At 39.8% G+C, this 23,611-nt stretch overlaps 2 protein-coding genes and 2 non-coding genes across 7 annotated transcripts in view; 3 read left to right on the forward strand and 1 right to left on the reverse strand.

Moving 5' to 3' along the window:
* NDUFS1 (NADH:ubiquinone oxidoreductase core subunit S1) overlaps window positions 1-13,249 on the reverse strand; it is a 30,003-nt gene extending 16,754 nt beyond the window's left edge. The window contains exons 1-11 of one of the 3 annotated variants that reach the window (XM_025278077.3): window positions 13,095-13,249; window positions 10,493-10,557; window positions 9,707-9,798; window positions 7,486-7,593; window positions 6,738-6,814; window positions 6,025-6,106; window positions 5,803-5,933; window positions 5,173-5,358; window positions 2,687-2,821; window positions 1,899-2,013; window positions 109-254 (exon numbers count right to left, since the gene is read on the reverse strand). In XM_025278077.3, the coding sequence (XP_025133862.2) occupies window positions 109-254; window positions 1,899-2,013; window positions 2,687-2,821; window positions 5,173-5,358; window positions 5,803-5,933; window positions 6,025-6,106; window positions 6,738-6,814; window positions 7,486-7,593; window positions 9,707-9,798; window positions 10,493-10,553 (1,133 nt within the window). In that variant the 5' untranslated portion in view covers window positions 10,554-10,557; window positions 13,095-13,249. The other 2 variants (XM_006063620.4, XM_006063619.4) reach the window with 2 other exon arrangements.
* Window positions 13,250-13,514: 265 nt separating this feature from the next.
* Window positions 13,515-16,682, forward strand: EEF1B2 (eukaryotic translation elongation factor 1 beta 2). Of its 2 annotated transcripts, XR_003107226.3 has the most exons (7): window positions 13,515-13,840; window positions 14,290-14,412; window positions 15,403-15,529; window positions 15,804-15,870; window positions 15,987-16,132; window positions 16,272-16,397; window positions 16,483-16,682. XR_003107226.3 is itself a non-coding variant. In XM_006063622.4 (6 exons), the coding sequence occupies exons 1-6, from the start codon at window positions 13,761-13,763 to the stop codon at window positions 16,635-16,637; spliced, it is 678 nt and encodes a 225-aa protein (XP_006063684.1). In that variant the 5' UTR covers window positions 13,554-13,760; the 3' UTR covers window positions 16,638-16,682. The 2 variants fall into 2 exon arrangements, 1 of the variants encoding a protein (XP_006063684.1); XM_006063622.4 differs by lacking the exon at window positions 15,987-16,132 and having other exon boundaries at window positions 13,554-13,840.
* LOC112583098 lies at window positions 15,648-15,723 on the forward strand. Its single transcript, XR_003107445.1, has one exon. It is a non-coding gene; the product is annotated as a small nucleolar RNA SNORD51 (small nucleolar RNA).
* Window positions 15,998-16,131, forward strand: LOC112583100. The gene has a single exon (XR_003107447.1). It is a non-coding gene; the product is annotated as a small nucleolar RNA SNORA41 (small nucleolar RNA).
* Window positions 16,683-23,611: the final 6,929 nt, after the last annotated feature.

A 23,611-nucleotide genomic window follows, 5' to 3' on the forward strand; every position in this document is an offset into this window, starting at 1 on the left:
TATAAGTCACTGATGCCACAGATGTGTTGGTTTAAACACAACCTATAAACAGAAGGAAAAAAAGGAAGAAGGAACAGAACACCTAGATCCTAGCCTCAAATTTCTCACCCAGCTCCTGCGGTGGGGAAGACCTCTTCTGTGCACAGCATGTCAGAATCCACTCTATTAAGTAAATCTTTGAGAGCTATAAGGGCTTCAGCATCCACCAAGCCACCTGCAATTGCTGCCACATCGTTGCCTTGAAAACTCTGTAACTAGAAATGGATGAAAAGGCTATCACCAAGAAACCTTCGTTCAGAAAAAGACCACAGTGACTCATTCAGAAAACAAAACAATAACGTCAAGTAAAATAAAAGCAACAAATTTCTGACGAAAAAGCTTTTTACACTAATTATTAGTCTGAAAGTGAGAAGCAGAAAGTGTATGTGGGGCCAAGAATAACAACATCTGCTTGTAATAAAAGTTGTTTGTTTTAAATTAGGAACAAAAGGCCTCAAAATGATGTCAGGAAGATGAAGACTTCAGAGTTTGTAGCCAAATACAATCTTCTGAAGCATCTGTCATTCCTTCAAGCCCTTTATGTATCTTGCTCTGGCATGCCTGTTCATGGCTCATCTACTAAAGAGACCATCAAAAGCATTCTTCATTCCTGGTAGTGTTTTCGATCCCTAGCATTTGTCTTTTGTTTTTTCTTAGAATTTCCATCTCTCTGCTAACATTGTTCATCCATTTTTGTATGCGGTCTTCTCTTTCCAATATAGTCTTTAACATTTTAGTCATAGTTTAAAAATACCTGGTCTGATACATTCAATATTCTCGTCACAGATGACTCTGGGTCTAATGCTTGTTCAGTCTCTGCAAGCTGTGTTTTTACCTTTTAGTACGCCTTGAAAGTCATTGCTCAAAGATGGATGTGATGTACTGGGTAAAAGGAACTGAGCTAACAGGTGTTTAGTAAATATGGTGGTGAGGTTGAGTGGGCAGGGGAAGTATTTTCTAGTCCTATGATTAGGTTTTAGTCTCTCAATGAGCCTGTGCCAGTGAACTTTCAGTTTCTCTCCTCCCCTCCCCCACATGGTATAGGACTGCAAGAGGTGGCTGAGGTTAGGTACTTCACTTCTCTCAGGTAGGCTAGGCTCTGATTAGAAACCCAGTAAATTAGGATCAGGGCTTCCTAGGTGGTTCAGTGGTAGAGTCTGCCTGTCAATGTGGGAGACTTAGGTTATGACCCTGGGTCAGGAAGATCCTCTGGAGAAGGAAATGGCAACCCACTCCAGCATTATTGCCTGAAAAATCCTGCAGACAGAGGAGCTTGGGAGAGTCTAGAGTCAATGGGGTTGCAAAGAGTCAGATATGACTTAGCAACTAAACAAAGAAGTCATCTTACCTAGGTAATATGGTAGCCCTGGTAGGCATCCCTCCAATGCGCTCTCTCATATATCATCTTCTGCATGACTACCCTAAAGCAACATACAATAATTGCCTGATGATGCATCTTTTCCTACTAAATGATTGTGGAAGTAGGAACCATGTGGTACGATCTTTATATCCCTACATCTAGCATGACATCAGATGGCTCTCAATAAATGCTTGTTAAATGGAAGGTAATCCTGGTAAGAGGAAACAAGTGAAGAGAAACAATAACGCCTCTTCATTAGAAAGATGCTCCCTGTGGGACTTCGCTGGTGGTCCAGTGTCTAAGCCTCTGTGCTCCTAGTGCAGGGGGCCTGGGTTCAATCCCTGGTCAGGGAACTAGATCCCACATGCCACAACTAAAGAACCCACATGCAGCAACAAAAATAGAAATCTTGTGTGCCACAATGAAGACCTGGTACAGCCAAAAAAAAGATGTGTCTTGGAAACCACAAATACAGTTATTCTATATTTCAATTTTTTACCATTCCAGCTACACGAGAGAGTGCATCCTCCCAGGTGGTATGTGTTAAAAGTCCCTTTTCATTTCTGACCATCGGTTCGGTAAGTCTTTGACGTTTTAGCCCATCATAGGCAAATCTAGATAACAGAAATTACACCATTTGTGGAATCTTTCTAAAAAGGCAACTGTAATTTTCAAATTTAAAATCTAAAAGAAATGTTATTTAAGTACAGTGTTGGTTAAAGGTCAAATAGAATAATAAATACATGGATATAAATAATCATTCCACATTTCTTTGGAGATGAATTAATATTTTACAAACATTATCTGAAACTCAAATGCCACCTAAAACGTCTGAGTTCTTATCATTTATTTTCAGCTACCCAAAGAAACTTAAAATTACAATACGTTTGGTAGCTGAGAAAGCCAAATCATTTATAAAACCTGAGTATCTCTAGATATTTCTTCAAAATTATGTTATGCAAACTCAAACTTATATTTAGCTTCTATTCTCCAATGAAAGAGAGACAAACTGAAATAGGTTAAATATCTTAATTTACTTCAATTTCTCCATCTAGGAGAAAACAAGATATTTCTCAATATGAAAACCAGTAAATATGAAAGCCAGTAATATACCTAGGATTATTATTAATGTCAGTTTTGTCCAATTCACTATATATCCTAACAATCCAGATTTTAATAGTCTATAAACAGTAATTTGCAAATATAAAAGACTGTTCCTTAAAATGAAAATTATAAAATTTCCTTTAAATCTACTGCCAAAGTTAAAGGAAAAAACACAGCATATACCTGGTTTTATCAGAGATCCACTCTTCATTGATGTCCTCATGCATCCTTGGCAAAATCCTCATTACCTCTCCAGTTCTTGTGCTGACCACAATATTACTTCCAACTGCATCCATTACATCAATGGATTCTGTCTTTCTAAGAAAATAAACACATATATTTACTAGCTGATTTTGAGAATAAACGGACAAAGTTTCTGTTACGTGGTTTACTAAAATCAAAAAACTTTACATAAACTTTCCTTTCCTTACATATATACACACATACTCTCATATTTGAGCAGACCATAACACAAAAACAGAAGCCAGTTATCTAAAACAGTTATCTAGTTATCTAAAACAGAAGCCAGTTGGAAAGGCCATAAATAGCCAAACTGTGAAAACTTGACTATCAAAATAAATAAATTTTGGGGTATGGCTGATTAAGGAGCTTGACAAATCCTCCCTCCAAAAGCAAAAATAAAGCTAGACAAAACTGACAAAAGTAACCAACTCAACTCTCTGGAGAGCAAACAATAGCAAAAACATCATGTAAAGGTTTTATGTTTAGAGAAACTGCTGAACTTCTAGAAAGAATGGTGGAAACCAGTGGTGTTCTGGCTTGGGACTATTCTTATTGCCCTTCTCACCACCTTGAACTGGAGGTTCTGGTAGGATGGGGCAAGCTATGAAGACAGGGGGTTTTTTCTTGCAGACAAAGACTCACTTGATTTGGAGAAATGGAAAAGCTGTCTGTGGAAGTGATACCTTGGAGGTCACTGAGCTGAGGAAAGTCAAGGACCTACTAGCATGAGGCTGCAGTCACAAGCAGGGTGAGCATTCCTAGTGGAGGCTGCACAAATGTGCAGCTGAGACCAGAGACAGCCCAGGCTATTCACACTCTCCTGGACAACACAGAGACCCAAAAGACCTAATGTAAACTACAAGTTGGGCAGACTTGAAAACAGCCTGAACTCTGAATATGCTTTTCTATCCACAAACAAGGGCAACCCACGTGGCTCAGTGGTAAAAGAACCTGCCTGCAATGCAGGAGATGCAGGTTCAATTCCTGGGTCAGAAAGATCCCATGGAGAAGGAAATGGCAAACCACTCTTGCCCATATTCTTGCCTGGGAAATTCCATGGACAGAGGAGCCTGGCGGGCTACAGTCTATGGGGTCCCTAAAGAGTCAGACACAACTTAGCAACTAAACAGGAACAACAATCCACACACAGATCCACTGGCAGAGGATGGAAGCTTTACTGGCTCAAAGAATTTGAGCATGATCATTATCTGACACTAAGCTATACAGACAGAGAAGCAACTCCTAAGAAGCCCTGCTTAAAAATAAAACAATAATATTAAAATGTTCAATGAAAGAAGGAAAGTAATGTTTAAAGATGAAAGGGAAGAACTCCCCTGGTGGTGCAGTGGTTAGGACTCTGAACTCCCAATGCAGGGAACCTGGGTTCAATCCCTGGTCAGGGAACTAGATCTCACATGCCACAACTAAAGATCCTGCATGCCACAACTAAGACCTGGCACAGCCAAATAAATAAATAAAAATAACTATTAAAACAAAAAAGATTAAAGGGAAATATAAAACCATGAATCAACAAGTAAAGATTCCCCATGAGGATACAAAAATTAAAAAAGAAAGAAAGAAAGAAAGAAACAGAAATTCTGGAGTTGGAAAGTGTAACTAATAAAAAGCTGAATGAAGCGGTTGAATAGAAGATTTGGGATGGTAAAAGAATGAACTTGATATGATATGTCAACAGAATCCATCCAATCTGAAGAACAAAGAGAAAAAAAGTTTTAAGAAAAATGAATAGTGTCTCAGAGACCTATAGCACATTAAATGTACCATCATATGTATTATGGAGAGGAGAAAAAACTCTCTACTTAAACTTTTCAGTTATGTACTGTCTTTTTTTATACATAAATACATGGTTCAAAGCCTGGAATTTTAAGATGCTCCCATATACTCTGGTAGGAGTTTAAAATTAGAGGGCAATTTAATATGTTTATAGAACCTGAAAAGTATTCAAATTTATTTTCAATGATCTATTTAATTTCTTAGCTTAATCAGAAGAATCAGAGATAGAATCAGAGAAAATGTAAATACATTTATCATAGATTTGTAATTATACAGAAATAGAAATAAACTAAAGGTCTAATAAGAACTGATTAAATAACATATGATATGTATACATGGTTGAAAGTTGAATATACAATGAGAGGAAAGTATAAATTTTTAAAAGTCAACACAATCTTACTCTTTGGAAGAAATAATTTTGTGATTAAGTACTCTACAATTCATTTCCAAGGAAACCACAATTGACTTGCACAGGTTCATCCTATCTAACAACTTACATTCCAGTAAAAGGGTTTCACTTTAAGCAAACATAAACTTAGCAGACCAAAACAATTAGAACTCAGGAAGAAAATAAATCTTAAATTTTTTTGAACAGTACTGAAGTAAAGGACAAAAAATACAATGATAAATACCTTGTTTCCCAAGGCCGAGCGGTAAAGGCATAGGGCTTAGAAGTCAGGGCACCTACAGGGCAGATGTCAATGATATTGCCAGAAAGTTCAGACATGAACATCTTTTCAATGTATGTGCCAACTTGCATATCATTTCCTCTGCCTGTAGTTCCCAAATCATCCACTCCTGCAATCTCACTTGCAAACCTACAGGATAAAAATGCACCAAACAACTGGTCAGACGCGCAAAATTACCTCCTTTCTTATTATTGCAAAGATAATGATTTTCAAAACACTAAGAAGGTTGTTTTCAATGGTAAGTGCAGTCCCTGAATAAAAATTAATAATAAATGCTGGCATTTGAGGTATAACACACATACAGAAAATTGTACAAATCCATGTGTACAGCTCAACAAGTTATCACAAAGTTAATGCTTGTAGATTCTGATTTTTAAATCCAACTAAAGTTGCTGTTAACTAAAACTGAAAACTTATTCACTCTATTGGCTTATGTAAAAAACAACCAATACAACATCCCTCTTTTCCACCAAATAAAAGTTGCTATCCTTTCCAGTGTTATTATTCCACCAAGTTTTGTGAATATTAGAGCTAAGAATACAACGATATTCCAAGAGACAGAAAAATAATTACCTGATACAGCGAGTACACTGTATACACCTAGTCATAATGGTTTTTACCAACGGCCCAATGTTCTTGTCCTCCACAGCACGTTTCCCCTCTAAAAACCGGCTCCTATCACTTCCAAACATCATGGACTGGTCCTTAAGTAGATTACAAAAGAGTCAACCTAATTTTGCTAACAAAATTAAAACCTGCGACAACCAAAAGAATTAAGAAATTAAGACTACACACCTGCAGATCACATTCACCTCCCTGGTCACAAATAGGACAGTCCAGTGGGTGATTTGCTAATAAGAACTCCATCACACCTTCTCTGTACAGAAAATCGTAATATATGAACTTAAGTAAATTGCTGGCATTCAAAATGGTTTACATATAGGGTATTTAAATAACCGTGACAGATGTATGTTCTCATACAGTTAGTATGGATTTTATATTTACCATCAGAAACACCACTGTTAATTATCATAAAAGTAATAAGTACATAATTTAAAAAATGTTTATGAATCTGGAATAAAATATCATTCGAGAACCTAGAAAATTATGAGTTTTAACAACACAGAATTATCAAAAGTTGCTGAATGGGCCTCAGAAAACTCAGGCATTAATTCAGAAAAACATGAACGCAAAGCAAAAACACAACCAGTGCCAGTACAGTTCAGGATCAGCAATAATCTCCGTTCAGTGAGCCCCAGAGCCGCTGCCATCACAAGCTGAGCAAAGTTCTAAACGGGGGTTTTTAACGCTGATTCCAATACAGACTCAAAAACATAAACATCTGACTTCACCTCCTCTATGTGGACTTACTTCCAACTGCTGCTAGAAGCCAAGCACAACTTCTTCAGAGTCTGACACTGAATTTCTCATCTATGGGAAGGTCTACATATTGAAATGTGCAATTTTCTGCCAAGAAAAGTCACTATGCTGAGTTAACAATAAAGTACCTGGCTTTCTTAGTTTTCTCAGAATTTGTCAGGATATTCCAACCTTTCATTACTGGCATGGCACAAGCAGCTACAACCTGGAATTTCAATGGAGAAATCTCTAAGTATTTGTAATTATACAAATTTTATTTGTAATTATAAGTAATCCAATATATAAAAATATTAAATCATATACTTGAAAACAAGCAAAGAACAGAATATTTTTGAAGACTGAGTTTTTTAGTTTTCATATTTATAATATGATAGTCTGGCACTTTACATTTCTCTTAAAAATAAGACATCATCTTAATTTTATTATAATAATTAATATGATTTTTTTAATAAGAGGCTCTGAAACAGAACATCAAATAACTGTTTTGATGAGCAGGCACTACTGAACTAAAATTGCATAAGCCAAAACAGAGTTAAATTGAACGTGAACCTTTTCACTACAACCCTTTTCTCTAGTGAAAAATGGCACAGCATAAGCGCTTCCAGTGTTGTGTGTCATACAGTCATTTGGAAATACTGACTGCTCTAAGAAGGTCCCTTTAATTTCTAAACATTACAATTATATAGGACTTGCACTTATAAAGTACAATGTGTTGCCAGTTGTGAAATGAAGAGAATCAATCACACAGAAAATAAATTTATAGATAGAAGTAAACAGGACCAGACTCTTGGTTACAACAATATTGATTTTAAATAAAGTTTGCTACATAATTTAAAGTTTTCTACAGCATGGTGTGTAATTTTAGGCATTAAGTACCTTAGGAGCTTTCTCAATTTCAACAAGGCACATCCTGCAGTTTCCAGCAACAGACAACCTTTCGTGATAACAGAATCGAGGAATCTGCATGCCAACCTTCTCACAAGCCTAGAAGAGAAAGTAAAAAATATTTGCACTAGAATAACCTGACCTTACCCGTGTCTTGTCTAAAACACAGGAAAAAGAAAACAAACAAAAATCTAACTAGAAAAAAATGAGGCCATCCACTACTTATCTAATTACTCCAATCCAAATATCTGCATCCTCGTTCTACCTTCATCCTCAAAGAGATTTCCCTCCTTTTCTTTATTCTTGACTCCAACCTCTGTCTGCTCTGAAGATACCTCTTTAAAGATCCTCACCATGCCTAAAAACTGGATAAAGCATCCTCAGACTGTGCTTGACTACTCACTTGTCCTCTGAACCATTCTCTACAAAGATTCCTCCTTCAAACTCTGTCCCAGTGGTTTCATGTCCCTGGATTTCCTCATTGACTAGCTCTCCTCCTTTAGATTAGACTTCATTTCACATCATCTAGGTGACTATAATCTGGTTCTGTCTTTGGCCCCATATATCCCGCCCAGGACTCCCCACTGTTGGCTAAGGGCTCTTCTCAGTTCCCATTTGCCTAGTGAGGGGGATTAGTTCAGCTCTGCCAATTATCCCTGCTCCTTCTCTGAGCCTATAAATGCATTTAAATTTCGAGAGTTAGTTATTCCATCCTTAGCCCTCACTCTAAAGCAATCTCATCAATTTTCAATATTTTTAACAACTTGATAAAAATGCACCAAGTCTTCCTGTGTGCTAGATGCAGTGGGTCAACTGTCCCCACCTTCACACTAGCTCATTTTACATACTGATTACATTCGAACCTTCATCTGCAATCCTGACAGTCTTCCACTTCTTTAGATGTAGGTAGGCATTTACATGTGCATGTCCTTTAGACAGTTAAAATTCAATCTATTTCCGTTCCCTACTTCTCCAGGGGATCTTCCCCACCCAGGGATCATACCCAGGTTTCCTGCATTGCAGGCAGATTCTTTACCATCTGAGCCACAGGCAAGCCCTGTCCCCTCCTATATATCCCCAAATAAGATAACAAAGCCAGAAATCACAAAAACTCCTCCGCTCTTCATCATTCCTAAACGCCTGTCTATCTACATCTCACTCTCTCATGAATATACCCTTTTGTTTCCATTTCCATTGCCACTATTTTGGCCCTTCTCATTTCCTGCTCCACTAATGCAAGATATACTCTATCCTTGTCTCATTCTAATCTTAATCGCCAAAGCACCATACTCTACAGTCAATGTCATACTGCTTAGTAGCCATGAAAACTCTTGATGGGCCAAACTACAAGCTCTTTAACATTGCACTGACTATATTTAATGACTAGACCTTCTCCAACATCACAGTTCTGATTTCCTGTTATCTCCTCTTCTACACATACCTTGTTTCACCAGTACTAAATGACCTGAAGTTTCCTTGTCCACATATAAACACCTATTCATCCTTTAAAAACTTCTCAGGCATCACCTGAGATATTTCTGACATCTCTTCTACCACCTCCTATTCATGCCAAAATACTCTCCACTGTACACTGAACGTATTTTTGTTATATATTTATTGCTTATATTTCTATGCCTGACGGTACAAAAGTTACTGCTAAAATGAATAAAGAGCATTTAGCTCTGCAATAATTTACAATGGAATAAAGCACTACTTCTCCATGACCAATTTTGTTAGTTCTGGAAGAAATTGGAGATATTAAGTGTTTAGGGCATAAATTCAAGAACCTACTACCCCCCATTTACCTGCTTTGTAGGACACCTTCCTAGAAATATTGTTAAAAACAAGAAAGTTATGTAAATGTGCATCAAGCAGGCTCATAACAAAGATTACCTTTCTCCCAAACTTACTCATATTAACTAATAATTTATTTCACATAACTTAAAATTTCTAAATGGGAATTTATTTGTAAGGCAGAAGTGAAACAAAAGAATTCCCATAGTTCATTAAGAAAGTCAGAAACAGAAAAGCTCATTCTGATATGCCAAGATTTCAAATCGAAGTTATTTTCATATAATTTTACTATCTACAGTTCTTTAAAGAGCATTTGTCAAGGAATCTTGAAAATTTTAGAAGTAAACAGTATCAGGAAAATAAATTTTTTTTTCAATCAGATTATGCACAAAAATAAAGAATTAAAATTAATGCCTACTTGAAGGACGGTAGTTCCTGGTTCCACCATGACAGACTGACCATCAACAAATACTTCAATCAAGTTGCTTGCTGCTGTGGCAGTTGTTCGAACTGATCATCCAAAACATTGAGGTGAAGATGAAATGAACAGAATTCAAGTTATCACAGCAGAGGGTAATGGATTAAATAATTAACCTACAGGTCTAAATTTTTTCCTCATTTTATACTATTCCCTTCTATTTCTCTAGATGCAAACTTTTAAAATACTGAATTAGAGGAAAGCTTTTCCAATCCTTAATACCAAATGGAATATAGTTGTCTATTTTTAACAGCAGTTTAGGCTGTAACTTTTTTGGCCCTGCTGTGTGGCATGTGTACAATCTTAGTTCCCTACCAGGGCTTGAACCATGCCTCCTGCCACTGTTAAGTGTAGAGTCTTAACCATGGGACTGCCAGGAAGCCCCAGTTATAACTTTTAATGCCACTGAACACATGTTCCTGGGAAGATCACTTCTCAAAGCAGAACGACTGCTTTTTCCATTCTGGCACTGATGGGGAATTCCTATTACTTTCCATTTCTATGAACTGTTTAAAGCTGTATTATTCTATTCAGCTATTCTAGTCTATTTTTAATAAAAATTATTATACTTTTAAATAAAAATAAACCACTGACTCAACATTGTTTCTATTTTTATTTAAAATCTATTATGGATTTAGGGTCTTTCAAGAAACATTCCATAAACCTATAAATTTACAAAGATAGTTTAGTGCCCACAAACTTGCAATTTAAAAAAAAGATACTCACCACATCCTTTAGAAGACTTGGAAAGGCCTACTAAGGCCTTTCTTACAGGTATCCTTAACATACTGCTAAAAATAAAACAAAGAAGGGCTATGTTATGATAGAAAAAACAATCCCAATAACAAACTTTTCAGTAATATTTCATGGGTGTAAAGGACTTCATATACATATTTTATTCCATGGAACATTTCACAAGTCCTGATATTGTTTCTCAAATTATAGAGATGAGAATACTCCATCTCAGCTAAAGTAACTGACTTTTACATCATCAAGAAGCTAAGGAAGAGCCGCTAGTATATAAATATGAGCCTTCTAATTCTATACAAAGGGCAGTTTTGTTGTTTTTAATTATAAACAAATGGTCAAACTTAAATACAACTATGTAGTAAAATAAATTCTAAGAATTAGCTTATCATTAGTTGCTATGTAAAATAGAGCCTACCTTTCTATCTTCATTTCCTGCTAATACACATTCCAAAATTCTATGTTCTAAGCAGTTATCTACTAAATGCTCCTGAGATATTCTGAGCCTAAGATATTCACAAGCCTAAGCTTGAAAAAGTCTGGAGTGCCATTTTCTGTGTCAAGTAGTACATTTATCTTTCAGATTTGCAATTATTTGTTTTTGTGCTTGTTCTACCCCCACACTGTATTATGAACTTGCTGAATCTTTCTATCTCTACCCCCAAGGATCGCGCACAGTAAGCTCTAAAAGAGTGGTTCTCTACAAGACACAATTTTGTTTCCCAGGGAACATTTAGCAAGGTCCAGAGAAATTGTCTGTGGTCATGATGAGGGGAAACCTATTGGCGTCTAGTGGGTAGAGGTCAGGGTGCAATTAAAGATCCTACAATGCTCAGGACAATTTCCCATAAATAGAATTACCTAAAGTGCTGCGGCTGAGAAGCCCTCTCTACAGGATTTGCTGAATTACTGAAATAAATGAAAGTAGGTTACATAACTTAACACCAATTAAAGGTGTACATAAGCAAACACTGAAAAGTTATTTGATCTTTTAGAGTTTCTTGTCCACTCACTTGATCATATGGACAAAGCACTGCTGAATCAGAACAGCACAGATTCAAAATCAACAATCAATATTTCATACAACAGTGTAAAAAATGTTAATTACTATTTTGTTCATGTCCAATACAATATGAAACTGGTGCCTACTTTAGCTAGAAAATCCACGAGGACTATTTGTATTGAACACCCAGCATCAAATGGAAGACTGCATAACCCCAACATAAGAAATACAGATTTGCAAAACTTTGCTAAGTGCTTTACACTTTTTTGGCTACCTTGCAGGAACAGAAAAAATCAAATATAAGATGGGAAAGTGCTAATGATGAATCATTTCTAAAACTAGACTGAACTCGTTTTGGTACAGGGATAGATAATACCACTCCACATTCACCATGTATCCTGCATCTATCCACTTCTTTCCCTCCAAGGTACTATCCTATTCCAAGCCACCATCATCTCTTGCTTGGACTATTAGAACAGCCCCCTAACAGGTCTCCTGGCTTCCACACTGCTCCCATTGCCTCTCCCATCTTGCCAAGGGCCGTGGCCTCAGACTGAAATGCTCTTTCCTCAGATCTTTCTGGGCCCTCCTCATCCTTCAAATTTCTGCCTTAAAAGGCATTTCTCAGGAAGATTTTCTTAGACCAGTCTAACTAAAACTATCGTTAACTACTCCCCAGTCATGTCACTCATTTAATTCTTCCTTGCAGACTCGCTTCTAGTTTATAATAGACGTCCAGTAACTATTTGCTAAATGAGTTCTATATCTACCATCTGGCCATCACTTCCACTTTCCTGGCATTAAAGAGTGTAGGTGCTCTGGCAGTCTTGTAACACCCTGCTTAAAGATGCATATACAATTCAGTGGGGGGGGGGAGACTTTCAGTAAAAAACCAACCTGATGTTTATTCATCAGAAACAGTTCATGTTACAGCCTCTATACTCTCAGAAAGTTCTGTTTCTGAGCAGAGTTGTATCTGATCCACGCTTTTATAGTACATGTGCATGCATTAGATCCCCCAAATTTAAACAACGTAGCTTTGTCATTTGCAGTACAACCTTTGGGCCAACTGTTTAAATGTCCCTTTCTTCCCCAACAGTGAAAATGGTAAGAAGTGCTACCCAATGCAGCCCTTGCAAAAAACCAAAAAAAAAACAAAACAAAAGGCATGCACAGTTGCTAAGGCAACAGCGGCCAAAGATGCCCTGTACCAGGTATGTGTTAATTTGGGGGAAAAGCTTCAGTCTTTAGGCCTAAGTCACTGACACAGGTCCTCTCCAGGAAGGGGACTGTCTTGCATTCCCGTGCAAAGGGAAGGTCACCCACAAGGTGCACTCGGGCCAGCGTTCCCCAGGGCCTCCAGGTTTCCTCCTCCTCTCTGCTCCATCAGACCAGAGATCTTGCCTAACAGTCCTCACCTGCCGGCTCTCGGGGGTTCCCAAGGAGGCGGGGTGGAACGCGGCGCAAAGTCAAGGACAAGAGGAGAATGAGTGGGCCGAGACAAAGGAAACAGTCTCGTCAATAAACAAACGCCGGGGGCTGGGGCACCTCAGCCTTCTCACCCAAACACGACCTCACCTTCTCCCTGGAACCGCGGAGGCTACCCTGCAGAATTGTCTGCAATACACCGACCCCTTCAGAGGCCGGGTTGCTTATTCAATATGGCGGTCTCGGGTATCTCCGCCAGCCGGGCCTGGAAGAACGGAAAGCCGGGAGGGACTAGAAACCCCAGTTCGACAATTTCCGGCTGATAGAGTTCGGCAACTTCCGTGGGCTTGACAGAGGGCGGGGCGGAGGGCCTAGCACCCGGGAGGAGGCCGGGGTAGGGTTGGGGGTGACGGGGGCCGGCTCGGACCCGCAGTTCCGCCGGAAGTGGCCTGTCGGCTGAGGCCGAGCGTTTTCGGCCATCTCCGGCACCCCCAGAGGGCGGGTCCTAGAGTGTTCGAAAAGCTTGGAGGTGGCAATTTAAGAAATACCCATTTTATTAATTGATTTCCAAACGCAAAGAAGGGCCAACGGATAAATTGCGGGCCATTAATTTAGAGCCTTTGCTTTTTACGTTGAAGAATCTTAACGTACTTTGACCTTTAACCTGCGGCCGAGGGCCTCGGAGAGAAACGCCTCCGTTTCTATATAAGGGATTTCCGGCCTTTGGCGGCCCTTTTTTTCCTCTTAGCGCTGGGCGCAGACCGGTTGCGCGCCTCTTTTTCTTCGCTGCCTCCCAGTTCTAGATTAGCCGTCGCCATGGGTTTTGGAGACTTGAAAAGCCCCGCTGGCCTCCAGGTGCTCAACGACTACTTGGCGGACAAGAGTTACATAGAGGGGTGAGCGCATTGGCCCGGGTCGGGCAGGGCCGGGTTGGTGGGGCCACGTGGCGCCGCCTCGGCTGCGGCTAGAGGAAGGGAAACCCGGTCCCGGGGCTCTCCCTGGGGAGGGGGTTGCGAGGGAACAAGGGTTAAAATGTGCTTTTTCCGCACGGTTAACTCCAGCAGGTTTTTCCACGTCTTTGCTCCGTTAACAGATGTAAGCCTGTAGCTCCATGTTAGCAATTGCAATTTCTGAAGAGGTCTACTGAGTGGCAAGAATGTCTCAGGGTATCGCGGAGAACCAAATAAATGATCCCTTATCCTAAGAAGCTTATTTCTTACAAAAGACAAAGCAGCTTAGGTACCCCGGTGACGAAAGGGCGAGTTCGTAGTGTTTGTCATTCATTTGCTGGTGTTTGTATCTCTCCTTATAAAAGTGTGTGTAATTACGTTTGTATCATCGGCAGGTATGTGCCATCCCAAGCAGATGTAGCAGTGTTTGAAGCCGTCTCCGGCCCACCACCTGCCGACTTGTGTCATGCCCTCCGTTGGTATAATCACATCAAATCTTATGAGAAGGAAAAGGCCAGGTAAAATTATCTTTGTGTTTGCTTGAAGAATAGAATACTTTCAGAGCTTAAACTCGGGGTTTTCACGTGACAAGTTAGGGTTCAGGATATTTTAGTTTTGTTGGGATGTTGTGAGCAAATAATTTCTCCATGACTTGAGAAGGGCCAAGAGACCGAAATCCTCCCGTTTTTTCACGTAGCAGGTAGAACGTGACCATATTGAAGAAAAAAATTGGTCAATCTAGGAAATAGAAAATTTTATTCAAGCCACACCGAGGGTTATAATCTCTGAAAAACTCCTCCAAAACCTGACAACTGTTCCCTCCACATAAGTAAGACAAGGCTGTACATTAATTCATGTATTATTTAATGACGGTTTATATAATCTAGATCTACAGGTGCAAAGCAGGTCATGGTTCATCATGACCCAAGATTAAGAAGAAATATTTTTTTAAGAGGGTTGGTTAATGCACATATACAATGCAGCCTAGAGGGGAGGGAGGTGGTTCAAATGGACTAAGAAAAATTTAATTTTTAATTTTTATTTTGTCTTGCCACAAAATATGAATTTTACTTGATCAAAAACAGCAATTCAGCTTTTCCCCACACTGCCCTGCCAGTGTGCCTGACCTTGACTTGGGGGGTGGTGCACCTCTGGGATGAGCAGGTCCTTCTTCAATCTTCGGAAACTGCTAACAAGAATGGAAGTTGGAGGAGATAGATTCCAGTTCACTAAGAATGGAACTGAGCATACTTAATGAAATCTCAAATAGAAGTACTCATTCTGAAACTATATCGTTGTCCATATTGAATATAATGTTTCACATGGTACTGATGATTGTTGGGTGAGAAGCTAAACATATATATAAAAGTATTTACCAGGGAGGGTTGAAGGGTAAATTCTTAGTACAAAAGAGATTCTTTAATTGTAATGAAAACAAGTTCTCCTGTGTTACATGAAAGGGGACATCATGGTGACTTAGTAACATTTGATTAATTTTTTTTTTCAAGCCTGCCAGGAGTGAAGAAAGCTTTGGGCAAGTATGGCCCTGCTAATGTGGAAGACACCACAGAAAGTGGAGCTACAGATAGTAAAGATGATGATGACATTGATCTCTTTGGATCTGATGATGAGGAGGTATGGCATAAATTGACTTATGTGTGTATTACTGTGCTTAAGCACAGGCTCTGTAGCCAAAACCCCTGGGTTTTAACTCTGGCTTCACTTAAAATTACCTGCCTTTTAAAAATTCTGACTGGCTACATGATGAATAAAATCAAATCACCATCTTTCGGCTGAGCTCGTGATGGATTTGCTTTTTTCTGACACAGTCAGTCTTCGTTACAACCCACCAGCTTTAAACTGAGGAACAACCCACTTTGTGAAATACATGAAATTTTTTCCTTTACAGGAAAGTGAAGAAGCCAAGAGGCTAAGAGAAGAACGCCTTGCCCAGTATGAGTCAAAGAAAGCCAAAAGTGGGTCATTTTATAATTTGTGTCTAATTGACTTAATAGATTTCATAATGTAAATAATCTTTTAAAAAAACTAACCTCCAAAGTAATTTCCTTTCCTCCCCATTTTGTTGAAGTAGAGCTTCAAAACTTCCACAGCTACTGGTCTGCAGCTGTTCTTAAAGGTAGCAGCTGTGGCATTCCACTGTGGGAAAGAAACTGTCGCACAACTCAACACCTCTTTCTCAGCACAACAGAAAGTGGGCATGTGTGTGACAAACACAAGGTGTGTGTTCTATACTTCTGTGTGGCTAAGGAGATGATCCATTTAGAAACAAATTTAAGATTTGTTAAGTGACTTGGAGTAGGGTAAAAAGAATTGTTTGAACGATGGTGTTTCCTGTACACTTTTTAAATTTTTTTAGAACCAGCACTTGTCGCCAAGTCTTCCATCTTATTAGACGTGAAACCTTGGGATGATGAGACCGATATGGCAAAACTAGAGGAGTGCGTCAGAAGCATTCAAGCAGACGGCTTGGTCTGGGGCTCTTGTGAGTTTAATCTTCTTTTTGACACTGGCATCTGCATGGTTTCCAACTGTGTCAATTCTAAGATTTTTTTCGATCTTCTTTTCAGCTAAACTAGTTCCGGTTGGGTATGGCATTAAAAAACTTCAAATACAGTGTGTAGTTGAAGACGACAAAGTTGGGACAGACATGCTGGAGGAGCAGATCACTGCTTTCGATGAGTATGTACAGTCTATGGATGTGGCTGCATTCAACAAGATCTAAAATCCATCATGGTTCAGTGCCCATAAATAAAAGTTTGAAAGACAACCCTTGGCTCTTGATTTCTAAATAAGAAGGTGGTACTTATATTCCATTTTTGAGGGAAGAAATTCAGTGGCTAGATAATTCATAAATAATGTAAATTTAGGTCAGCGTTGTCATTCCACATTTAGCCAAAAAAAGACTACCTATTATGAATACTGTGGCTACGCATCGATGTAAGGTAGATTTCATAAACAAAAGTCGACTTAGGACAACTTCTCTACCTGTTAGTGACGTCCTCTATAAGTGGTGATACAGCTTTTACTGCAGTATTTCAAGCGTTTATATTATTGGAGAGGTGTACTTGACTGAGAATTTGTACTAAGAGTTTTTTTTTTTTCTTTGACCACATCACTTGGCTTTTGGGACTTTAGTTACCCAGGTCAAAAGCAGTTAACTGCCAAGAGTTGATTTTAGATTAATTTGGCCCATGTATAATGATGGCTCAGTTACAAAGTTACCTAATATCTGAGCTGACTCCTCAATGAGAATATTCAGAATATCTTGAATCATAAGAAATGAGTGAAAAACAGGTAAAGTGCTTATGGTAACGCCAGGCATGTGGCAAATAATATCATTTTGTTGGATAGTTAACATTTGGAGTTAAAGGAATTAAAGGCCAAGACTAACTCATTTTGTAGTTGGGGACGATGGCTGACAGTAGTTTGTTGTGACCTAACATCTTCAAGCTAGGGTCTGCTGCTGCTGCTAAGTTGCTTCAGTCGTGTCTGACTCTGTGTGACCCCATCCCTGGGATTCTCCAGGCAAGAACACTGGAGTGGGTTGCCATTCCCTTCTCCAAGCTAGGGTCTACTTGTGACTAAAATCACAATTAAAAGTCCCAACTAAAAATGTTACGTGTTACATGAGTTAGTATGTGTGATTTACTAAAGGTTACCTACCTAACCCAGAGCTTGGTTTCCCAATGGTGCTAGTGGTAAAGAACCCACCTGCTAATGCAGCAGACTTGGGTTCAATCCCTGGGTTGGGAAGATCCCCTAGAGAAGGAAATTGCAGCCCACTCCAGGATTGTTACCTGTATAATCCTATGGACAGAGTAGCCTGGTAGACAATGGTTCATGGGGTCACAAAGAGACAACACAAAGTGACAGCCTGTAGGCAACCTGGAGGAGGGGAGGATTCCCAGAATTTGTCATGAATTGCAACCTGCATCAAGACAACATTGTAAATTTTAAACAGTGCCTTCTGTACTATTCGATCTTCCCTGGTTGCTCAGAGGTTAAAGCATCTGCCTCCAACGCGGGAGACCTGGGTTTGATCCCTGGGTCGGGAAGATCCCCTGGAGAAGGAAATGGCAACCCACTCCAGTATTCTTGCCTGGAGAATCCCATGGACGGAGGAGCCTGGTAGGCTACAGTCCACAGGGTCACAAAGAGTCAGACACGACTGAGGGACTTCACCTTCACCTTCTGTACTGTTCAGGGAGAATTTGTGTTGAGCCTGTGTGGTGGTGTGGGGAGGGAAGCCTAAAGATTCTTCAAGAGATGGGAATACCAGATCACCTTACCTGCCTCCTGAGAAATCTTTATGCAGGTCAAGAAGCAACAGAACTGGACATGAAACAACAGACTGGTTCCAAAGTGGGAAAGGAGTCAAGACTGTATATTGTCACCCTGCTTATTTGACTTACATGTAGAGTACATCATGTGAAATACCAGGCTGGAATCAAGATTGCCAGGAGAAATAATAAACTCAGATAACGCAGATGACACCATCCTGATGGCAGAAAGCAAAGAACTAAAGAGCCTCTTAATGAGAGTGAAAGAGGAGAGTGAAAACGCTGGCTTAAAACTCAACATTAAAAAAACAAAGATCATGGCATCTGGTCCCATCACTCCATAGCAAATAGATGGAGAAACAAGGGTAACAGTGATAGACTTTATTTTCATAGGCTCCAAAGTCACTGCAGATGGTGACTGCAGCCATGAAATTAAGACGCTTGCTCCTTGGAAAAAAAGCTATGACCAAACGACAGCATATTAAAAAGAGATATTACTGACAAAAGTCTGTCTAGTCAAAGGTATGGTTTTTCCAGTAATCATGTATGGATGTGAGAGTTGGCTCATAAAGCTAAGCACTGAAGAATTGATGCTTTTTGGTGTTGAAGAAAACTCTTTTAAGAGTCCCTTGGACTGCAAGGAGATCAAACCAGTCAGTCCTCAAGGAAATTAGTCCTTAATGTTCACTGGGAAGACTGATGCTGAAGCTGAAATTCCAATACTTTGTCCACCTGATGCAAAAAACTGACTACTTGGAAAAGACCCTGATGCTGGGAAGATTGAAGGCAGGAGGGGAAGGGTATGACAAAAGGATGAGATGGTTGGATGGCATCACCGACTCCACAGACGTGAGTTTGAGTAAGCTCCAGGAGTTGGCGATGGACAGGAGCTGGCGTGCTGCAGTCCATGGGGTCATCTCAGAGTCGGACATGACTGAGCAACTGAACTGAACTGTGTAGTAGTGTTTGGGAGGGAGGCCTAAAGATGGGTGATTGATCCCTAGGCTGTGGTTCATGAGTCTAGCTTGGGTGAGGAAGTGGGACATTCTACCTGAATTTGTAAGTCTAAGTCTGTCAGGGTGGGGGGATCTTCAAAACTGAGATGGTGCTACAGTTGAATGAATGTACTGAGAGGAGAGTGGTACTGTAGTCAGAGGATAGTCCAGTATTGGAAACAGCTGCATGTTAACAGCAATATACTGAACCTTTGAGTATATATTATATATATAAATGTTTTTTACTTACTTGGCTGTAGCCGGTCTTAGTTGCAAGAGGGGACAACATGATGAGATGGATGGCATCACTGACTCAATGGACATGAGTTTGAGCAAACTCTGGGAGATGGTGAAGAACAGGGAAGCCTGGTGTGCTGCAGTCCATGGGCTAGCAAAGACTTGGACACGACTGAGCAACTGAACAAGAAGTCTTGGATGTGGCATGTGGGATCTAGTTCCTTGACCAGGAATCAAACCCAGGATAACTGCATTGAAAGTGTGAAGTCTTATTAACCACTGACCACCAAGGAAGTCCCTTGGTGGGACTTCCTTTTTTTTCTTTGAGTAGTATTTCTATCGGAGAAGGCAGTGGCACCCCACTCCAGTACTCTTGCCTGGAAAATCCCATGGGCGGAGGAGCCTGGTAGGCTGCAGTCCATGCGGTCGCTAAGAGTCGGACACGACCGAGCAACTTCACTTTCACTTTTCACTTTCATGCACTGGAGAAGGGAATGGCAACCCACTCCAGTGTTCTTGCCTGGAGAATCCCAGGGACGGGGGAGCCTGGTGAGCTGCCGTCTATGGGGTCGCAGAGTCGGACACAACTGAAGCAATTTAGCAGCAGCAGCAGTATTTATATATTTTTTTGCAGTAGTAGTTTTCAGAAAAGTAGAGCTTGGGAATTGTAGACCTCCAAAAATGTTCATTTTGTAGTCTGTAGGCCAAAGAGACTACAACAGACCCAGTCTAAAATCACTGGAGATATTTTCAGGTTGTCATAATTATGGAAGCCAGCAGAGGGCAGCACTTGATTTTGTGAACAGCAGAGCCTGGGGATTCTGGAAATGATATGGAAAAGCAGAGATGTAGTAGCCTAGTGTATAGCCAAAAATAATTCATAGTCACTTACTTGAGTACCAGATAGCTTGAGTATCAAGTAGCTTGACCAAAATGTTAAGTATGAAAAGTAATTAATTTTAAACTAATGATTAAAAATGTTTTTAAGGGGCTCCCCTGGAGTCCAGTGGTTAAGGCACAGTGCTTTCACTGAAGGGGACATGGATTCCTGATCTGAACCAAGATACCACAGACCACACTGCTGAAATATAGGAAAAACAATGGTTAAAAGTAAGAGTTAAAAAATTTGGAATAGTCAATTCAAACCACAGCTGTCTGGTAAATCTTAAAATAATGAAGCATATGACTTTAAGATCTTGACTCCATGGTCCTGAATAAAAAATTAACAATAACCCTGTGTACGAGACAGCAAAAGAGACACTGATGTATAGAACAGTCTTATGGACTCTGTGAGAGAGGGAGAGGGTGAGAAGATTTGGGAGAATGGCATTGAAACATGTAAAATATCATGTATGAAACGAGTTGCCAGTCCAGGTTCGATGCACGATACTGGATGCTTGGGGCTGGTGCACTGGGACGACCCAGAGGAGTGGAATGGGGAGGGAGGAGGGAGGAGGGTTCAGGATGGGGAACACATGTATACCTGTGGCGGATTCATTTTGATATTTGGCAAAATTAATACAATAATGTAAAGTTTAAAAATAAAATAAAATTAAAAAAATAAAAAATAAAAAGATTACACATTAATATCATTCAAAATTCTAGAGTTTATACAGTGAAGTCTTCCCTGTCCCCCAGGTCTCCCATTCACTTTCATAAAAGCAGCCAAGGTCGCCAGTTTCTTAGGTCTTTCCAGAGCTAGTCTAAGCATATGTAGAGACTAATTGTAGCATACTAATTATAGCATATGATGCAAATTTCTGCATCTTAAATTTTGTCCCTAGAAATAGACTTGGATATCTTTTATTCTGTAATGGTACATAAAAGACTTCCTCATTTTTTTAACAGTTATATAATCCATTTTCTCATATCTTACTTAGTCTGGTTATTGGATCTTTAGTTTGCTTTCATTTTTTTGCTATTATGAGCAATGCTTACATATTCATGTGAGCCAGTATACTGAACTGTTTTTTTGAACAGAATGGGAAAGACTAGGGATCTCTTCAAGAAAATCAGAGATACCAAAGGAACATTTCACGCAAAGATGAACTTGATAAAGGACAGAAATGGTATGGACCTAACAGAAGCAGAAGATATTAAGAAGAGATGGCAAGAATACACAGAAGAACTGTACAAAAAAGATCTTCACAACCCAGATAATCACAATGGTGTGATGACTGACCTAGAGCCAGACATCCTGGAATGTGAAGTCAAGTGGGCCTTAGAAAGCATCACTACGAACAAAGCTAGTGGAGGTGATAGAATTCCAGTTGAGCTATTCCAAATCCTGAAAGATGATGCTGTGAAAGTGCTGCACTCAACATGCCAGCAAATTTGGAAAACTCAGCAGTGGCCACAGGACTGGAAAAGGTCAGTTTTCATTCCAATCCCAAAGAAAGACAATGCCAAAGAATGCTCAAACTACCATACAAATGCACTCATCTCACACGCTAGTAAAGTAATGCTCAAAATTCTCCAAGCCAGGCTTCAGCAATATGTGAACCGTGAACTTTCTGATGTTCAAGCTGGTTTTAGAAAAGGCAGAGGAACCAGAGATCAAATTGCCAACATCTGCTGGATCATGGAAAAAGCAAGAGAGTTCCAGAAAAACATCTATTTCTGCTTTATTGACTATGCCAAAGCCTTTGTGTGCATCACAATAAACTGGAAAATTCTGAAAGAGATGGGAACACCAGACCACCTGATCTGCCTCTTGAGAAATTTGTATGCAGGTCAGGAAGCAACAGTTAGAACTGGACATGGAACAATAGACTCGTTCCAAATAGGAAAAGGAGTTCGTCAAGGCTGTATATTGTCACCATGTTTATTTAACTTATATGCGGAGTACATCATGAGAAATGCTGGACTGGAAGAAACACAAGCTGGAATCAAGATTGCCAGGAGAAATATCAATAACTTCAGATGTGCAGATGACACCACCCTTATGGCAGAAAGTGAAGAGGAACTCAAAAGCCTCTTGATGAAACTGAAAGTGGAGAGTGAAAAAGGTGGCTTAAAGCTCAACGTTCAGAAAACGAATATCATGGCATCCGGTCCCATCACTTCATGGGAAATAGATGGGGAAACAGTGTCAGACTTTATTTTTCTGGGCTCCAAAATCACTACAGATGGTGACTGCAGCCATGAAATTAAAAGACGCTTACTCCTTGGAAGGAAAGTTATGACCAACCTAGATAGCATACTCAAAAGCAGAGACATTACTTTGCCAACAAAGGTTCGTCTAGTCAAGGCTATGGTTTTTCCTGTGGTCATGTATGGATGTGAGAGTTGGACTGTGAAGAAGGCTGAGCGCTGAAGAATTGATGCTTTTGAACTGTGGTGTTGGAGAAGACTCTTGAGAGTCCCTTGGACTGCAAGGAGATCCAACCAGTCCATTCTGAAGGAGATCAGCCCTGGGATTTCTTTGGAAGGAATGATGCTAAAGCTGAAACTCCAGTACTTTGGCCACCTCATGCGAGGAGTTGACTCATTAGAAAAGACTGATGCTGGGAGGGATTGGGGGCAGGAGGAGAAAGGGACGACAGAGGATGAGATGGCTGGATGGCATCACTTACTCGATGGACGTGAGTCTGGGTGAACTCCGGGAGTTGGTGATGGACAGGGAGTCCTGGCGTGCTGCGATTCATGGGGTCTCAAAGAGTCGGACACGACTGAGCGACTGATCTGATCTGATCTCTGATGTTCAGAAGGCATAGGTTTATGTAAAGAAAGATTTTTTTTCTGTTTCTGGCCTTGGTATAAGAACCTCATCTTTTTTGATGTGTTCCCTAAGTGATTACCTGACGCTGAAACCTTTTATTTTTTCATATTCATCCATCCAGTATAAGAACTGGGCACAGTGTGGGAATTCAAAACTGATTCATTCAGTGTCACTTTATTAGATGTTATAAAATTACAAAAGGAGTAAGAAAATAGCCAAAGGGAGGTGGTTCAAACATCCTTAAAATTAAGTTATTTTGTGATTAAGTACGGTCATCCTTCAGTATCCAAGGGTAGATTGGCTCCAGGAACCACCCCCAAACCTCAGGTACCAAAATCCTAAGATGCTCAAATTTCTTATATAAAATGGCATAGTATTTGCATATAACCTACTAGCATCCTCCTGTATTAAATCATCTTGACTATTTATAATACCTAATACAATGTAAATGCTATGTAAATGG

The sequence above is a fragment of the Bubalus bubalis genome, chromosome 2 (genome assembly GCF_019923935.1).
Source record: "Bubalus bubalis isolate 160015118507 breed Murrah chromosome 2, NDDB_SH_1, whole genome shotgun sequence".
NCBI lineage: Eukaryota > Metazoa > Chordata > Mammalia > Artiodactyla > Bovidae > Bubalus > Bubalus bubalis.

What these genes read in the sequence shown, in the direction of transcription:
- EEF1B2 (XM_006063622.4), top strand. Translation starts at nt 13,761, where the DNA reads ATGGGTTTTGGAGACTTGAAAAGCCCCGCTGGCCTCCAGGTGCTCAAC. An exon ending in TTGGATCTGATGATGAGGAG is followed by an intron (nt 15,530 to 15,803) that starts GTATGGCATAAA and finishes TTTCCTTTACAG; the next exon opens with GAAAGTGAAGAAGCCAAGAG. An exon ending in CGGCTTGGTCTGGGGCTCTT is followed by an intron (nt 16,398 to 16,482) that starts GTGAGTTTAATC and finishes TCTTCTTTTCAG; the next exon opens with CTAAACTAGTTCCGGTTGGG.